Raw genomic sequence first — 6,000 nt, 5'->3', positions numbered from 1 at the left:
ATATATTTAATATGGGGCAGTGATAACCCAACTATGGTAAGGGGTTGTTTATAGAATTATATTTCTTTTTTTGAAATTAATAAAAGATTATTTTCCAAATTTTAAGTTAACAAACTACTTATAGCATTACACATGTCTGACCAATGAACTTTGTTTATTGCTAAAGTAAGTTGATGTGAGCTCAGTTAAATACCCACTATGACACGTTTCTCACTTTACCTTACCAGGGCCATCACTGTTGTACTTGATAAGACACTGAGAGGCACTGGAAATTTTTTTCTGGCAGAGCATCACACGTGATTATGAGATGGGCATGCCAACTTTTTGTGTTTGGGGGCATCCCAGATCGAGGATTTAGGAGTGAGACGCCAGTCTATTTCACGTACTAAAATGCCGAAGCAATATCATTTCTTTAAAAATGGGGTGAGGAGTGGATTGGAAGATAATTCATTTTTCGTATTATGGGACTTTTTAGAGTCCTGGATTTTTCAAAATGATTGGGCAACAATCTTATTTATAATTTTTCTAGGAATTATTTTTGAGATAGTACTCATAAAATTTTGTACATCCTTTCAGAAGAAGCCCACATTTCCAGAAAAGGATAGTTCAGATACTCAGGAGGTAAGATCAATAGTTGATTCCCTCTTCCCTGTATTTCTAGATCACACATTAAATTGTGGAACTTTGATATGTGGATTACTCCTCTAACTTTTTGTCTCCCTTGAAATAGAATGAAGACAGATGCCTTAAAAGTGTGAAATTTGGTAAAGATCATATAATTTATGTTTTAATATAGTACTTGTTCAGCCTGAGCTTCTCCCATTGATACTTTTTTTATTCTCTTCTAGCAAGAGAAAATTTGTCAATTACTTGTTCATCTTCAGAAGAAAGGTAAGTGATATATTTTGAAATTAAGTAGGTTGGTTATGTTCAAAATTAGCATTTACTTCTGAATTTCAGAAAAGGATTTCCTGTGTGTACAGAAGACCACAGTTTTTAATCTCATAATTCTAACATTTTTTTTAAATAGCTACTATGTGCCAAGCCCTGTGTTAAAGGCTTTTCATAGATTATTGAAATAATTCCATCTAACAGTCCTTTGAGGTAGGTAGTATTATTACCGCTATCACAGATGAGAAAAATAAAGCTTGGAAAGGTTAAGTCACTTCTCTACTCCAACCTCTCTCCCCAATACACACGAAGAAGTAATAATCACCAGTTCTTATAATTCAGTTGAAAAAATAGCCATTTAGCACTTACTGTGGACCAAGAGGCACCATGGGAGAAAGGCCTGGCAATCTGCTTCCGTAAAGATCACAGGCAAGAAAACCCTATGGAACAGTTCTACTCTAATGCATGGGATCGCCGTGAGTCGTAATTGACTCAGTGGCAATGGGTTTAGTTTTATTTTGGTGGACAAAGAAAACACTGAGCTAGGTGCTGTAAGAGTGACGTGTAAGGGTTTATAAAATCAGAATTTATCGGTACCCTAAAGATATATCAGTGCTAGGGATTAATACTGACATCATCACTGCTCTTGTTTTTAGTATTTTGTTTGTTTTAATCAAAACCCATTCAGCAGTCATTAGGTATCTTCTATGTAATGAACACCGTGTTTGATACTGGGATGCAAGAGTAAAATAGTCTCTCTTCTCAGGAAGCTTATATTCTTATGGGGCAGCCATACATAAAGGATGATTGCCATGTGGTATAGTAACACAGTGATAGAAATATTTAAGAGATATCAAAGCCAGTGTGGGAAGGTTAGGGATGACTTCAGAAGAAGATTATGATGCTGGAGCTGAATTTTAAAGGGTGAATGAAAATTAGCCATAAAAAGAGAGTTAGGAGGATTAAAAAAAAAAAAAGAGACGTTCCAGAATATGAACAAAGATAAAGGAAAATAAATCGCAGGGTATATGCAATAAATTAGGGTTACTTCAAGGTTGCTGGAATGTCAAGTTTGAATCACAGAGTAGTGAGATGTGAATCTGAAGAGGCAGGTGGGAGTCAGATCATGATGGCTTTCTATACCATGTTAAGAAGCTTGGATTTTGTTCTGTAGACAGTAACCACTGAAGGTGGTTAAGCACAGGAGTGACACAGATTTGTATTTGAGCTAGATCCCTAGTATCTGTGTGTGGGATGAATCTGAGGATTACTTGACAATTAGTCTAATATCTTTCATTTGATCTGGTTGCTCTGTCTTCATATTGGATACTGGGCAACTCTAGTTCTAAGGTGGGTGTATGTCCAAGGTGAGAATCTAACAATATCTGGAAGTATGGTTAGGTAGAATCCTAGCCAGGAGTGGTTAGGAACAGCTGGGGTAGTTTGTTCCAGTACAAACTAGAACACCTCAGTAGGTGCAGTCAGAATAAGTGATTGTCCAAAGAGTCTGTGTTTGAGATATCCAGAACCTAAGGGTATATTATGATCCAAGGTTGGGCATATACAGTAATTCGAAACCAGAGGATTGACAGGTAAGAGAGGAAGCCACAAGAAGAAATGGGCGGGAGAAAAGATTTTCTGTTTCAGAACCAAAGTTGTCCCAAATCTGTCTGCCATTGTTCCTTTCCTGCCTACTCCTGATTTAATACTTAGGTGACACTCTTCTAGGGGGCCTTGCTGTTGTTGTGTGCTGTCAAGTCGATTCCAACTCATAGTGACCCTATAGGACAGAATAGAACTGCCCCATAGGGTTTTCTAGGCTGTAATCTTCACGGGAGCAGATCGCCAGGGCTAGGGCTCCTGTCTAGGGGCCTTAGAGGAAAGTAATTGAGAAGAAGAGATTAGGGTGATGATATTGAAGGAAAAGAATGGTGGCAGCATATTGTGATGCAAAAAACAAATTTTGAATTAAAAACGATCAAGGAGCCTTGATGGTGCAACTGTTAAGTTCTTGGCTGCTAACCAAATGGTCAGTGGTTCAAACCCACCAGCGACTCCACCGGAGAAAAGACCTGGTGATCTGCTTCCATGAAGATTAACCTGTTGCCCTAGGTTAAACCCTAGGTCATACAGTTTTGAGCAGCTGGTAGATTCAAACTACTGACCTTTTGGTTAGCGGCAGCCATAGTTCTTAACCACAGCACCACAGGGCTCCCTGTAAAGATTACAGCCTAGGAAACCCTATGGGGCAGTTCTACTCTGTCACATAGGGTTGCTATGAGTCAGAATCAACTCAATGGCATACAACAACAGGTTTACATCATAAATCTGCCTCTTAATAATCATGTGGCTTTAGGGAAATTACTTAAACTCACTATACTTCCATTGCTTTATTTTCAAAATAGGAGTTAGAAGAATTATGGCATAGGGATAACATGAATATTAGTTGAAATAATATAACACAGCAAAAATATTTTACCTTTGGTGAAAGAAATTCCCCAGAATTCCTTTTTGGGACAAAACTATATTTGGGAGACCATCTTAATAAATTATTTTGAAATAGAAGGTAAGTGCTCCAGGGCTTTAAATATTGGAAGGAGCTCAAACATCAAAATGGTTAAAGTGCACTGCATCAGAAAATGAGGGGATTTTGTCTTGCTTATGAGATGGGGTGAATCGAGGGCAAAGAAGAGGGGGGATCAAGTCAAACAGTGTGAGGCTCAGGACTCAATGGCATAAATGATGTCATAGGATGAGATCAGCACTCAATATCTGAAATCAGGGAGACCCATACTCATCAGGCATACTCTCAGTAGGCATAGCAAACCGCTGGTCTTACATAGGGTTTTAGGGAATCATTTGTTTCAGGGCTGTGTGGGTTGCAGAAGCAAGAGTGAGTTGACCTTAGAAATGTATTTGCAGGAGTGAGTCTGCTGCCAATTACTTGACTCTCAAAACCTGAAGCCATCACTGATTGGCTGGGTTTCAGAAGCGTATTTATTGAAGTGAGTTATCATTGATAGATAAAGTAGTTTAAAATAAGTTTTAGTGTTTTTGTTACTGTGACTAAAGAACCACCAGTGATTGATTATACTGATTTACAACCAGTTCTGAAACTTGTTTCATGGCTGTGGAGCTGTCAGTCTTTTCTTAGGAGTGTGGGGAGTTCTTTTTAAATTCTCAAAGGCTAGTTGAGATTCCTTGTTAATAGGGAGGCCAAATGTCATTTCAGAAATGGGGAGACATACCTGATGTTTACTTGGAAGTTGTTTGTATTGTTGTAATGAACCCCCTTGGATTTCTGCCTCCAAGTCTTCATTAAAGACAGCTCAGCCACATGTATGGGTAGTTTGTGTATGTGGATTTGTTTCCCCTTGTAGAGATGGAGGGAAGGGTTGGATTGTATGTCTGGGTCAGTTTGTTGTGGATGAGAATTAGCAATCAGGAGCCTACAGGCACAGATGACCATTCAGCAAATATTTATTGAGGGCCTACAATGTGCCAGGCATTGTTCTAAGCCCTTGGGATATATCAGTGAACAAAATAAAGATTCCCGCTTTAAGTTTTAGAGGGGAGAGGGGAAGCTGGGTAATAAAAATAATATAATAAATAATATATGATATGTACTTATTTATTATGTAATACCTCAAAAGGTGACAAGTTTTATAAAACATAAGATAGAACAAGGTGAGGGGAGTCGAGGTGCCAGAAGTGTGAGAGGAGAGATAAGTCACAATATCAAGTATGGTGGGATTTGAACAAAGCCTTAAAAGGACGGGGGAGTTAAACAGATGTGGTAGAAGAGCAATCCAGGCAGGGGAGCACCTAGAGCAAAGGCCCTAAGTGGGGGTGTGCCTAATGTTTGAGGAGTACTACGAAGGCCAGTGTGGCTGAAGCCAAGAGAGAAAAGAGATAGCATGTGGGGATGAGGTCAGAGAAGTCATAGGTGGCCAGGTCATGGGAGGGCCTTGTAGGCCATGTGAAGGACAGTGGTTTTTACTCTGAGTGAAAGTGGGGAGTCATTATAGAGTTTTGAGCAGGAGAATGGTATGTTCTAATTTGTGTTTTGATAAGATTGTTCTGCCTGCTATGTTGAGAATACAGTGTATTAGGTCAAGGGTTAAAGCAGTTGGGAGACTATTGCCAACAGAGATAATGGTGGCTCAAAACAGGGTAGTAGCACTGAAAGTGGTGAGAAATGGTTGGTTTCAGGATGTACTTAGAAGATTAGAGCCAACAGGATATGGATGTGAGAGAGACGAGTCAAAAATAACTCTAAGATTTTTGTCCTGAGCAACTAGAAAGGTGGAGTTGTCATCAACCGAGATGAAGAAAGCTGTGAGTGGAGCAGGTTTAGACCGGGAGATGAGGAATTTGTTTTTGGATTTGTTAAATTTGAGATATTGATTAGATATCCAATAGAGATATTGAGTAAGTAGTTGGGGAGAGATATCTGGACTGCAGGTAATAAATGTGGGACTTGTTGGCATTTGGACACTATTAAAAGCCACAAGATTGGATGAGATTACTAAGTGAGTATATAGATAGAAGGGGAGCAAAGATGGAGCCCTGGGGCACTCCAAAGTAAGAGGACAAGGAGAAGAGGAACCAGCAAAGGAGACTGTCATGGATTGAATTGTGTCCCCAAAAAATATGTGTCAACTTGGCTAGGCCATGATTCCCAGTATTGTGTGATTGTCCACCATTTTGACATCTGATATGATTTTCCTATGTGTTGTAAATTCTACCTCTATACTGTTAATGAGGCAGGATTAGAGGCAGTTATGTTAATGAGGCAGGTCTCAATCTACAAGATTAGGTTGTGTTTTAAGTCAATCTCTTTTGAGACATAAAAGAGAGAAGTGAGCAGAGAGACATGGGGACCTCATACCACCAAGATTCAAGAGCCGGGAGAATAACGCGTCCTCGGGGTCCCTGCACTGAGAAGCTCCTGGAATGGGGAGGATTGATGACAAGGACCTTCCCCCAGAGATGACACAGAGAGAAAGCCTCTTCCTGGAGCTGGTACCCTGAGTTCAGACTTCTAGCTTCTTAGACTGTGAGAGAATAAATTTCTCCTTGTTAAAGCCATCCACTTGTATTTCTGTT

General features: G+C 39.5%; 1 protein-coding gene across 1 annotated transcript in view; it reads left to right on the top strand.

The window, feature by feature from the left end:
• The first annotated feature begins 206 nt into the window (after positions 1 to 206).
• CCDC168 (coiled-coil domain containing 168) overlaps positions 207 to 6,000 on the top strand; it is a 41,835-nt gene continuing 36,041 nt past the window's right edge. The window contains exons 1-3 of the mRNA XM_023738546.1: positions 207 to 621; positions 731 to 764; positions 849 to 891. Coding sequence (XP_023594314.1) covers positions 391 to 621; positions 731 to 764; positions 849 to 891 — 308 coding nt within the window. The 5' untranslated portion in view covers positions 207 to 390. The remainder of the gene's footprint in view (positions 622 to 730; positions 765 to 848; positions 892 to 6,000) is intronic.

This window comes from Trichechus manatus, unplaced genomic scaffold, assembly GCF_000243295.1.
Source record: "Trichechus manatus latirostris isolate Lorelei unplaced genomic scaffold, TriManLat1.0 scaffold00118, whole genome shotgun sequence".
Taxonomy (NCBI): Eukaryota; Metazoa; Chordata; class Mammalia; order Sirenia; family Trichechidae; genus Trichechus; species Trichechus manatus.
The sequence above is the reverse complement of the archived record's forward strand: the minus strand, read 5'-3'. Positions and strand labels throughout refer to the sequence as shown.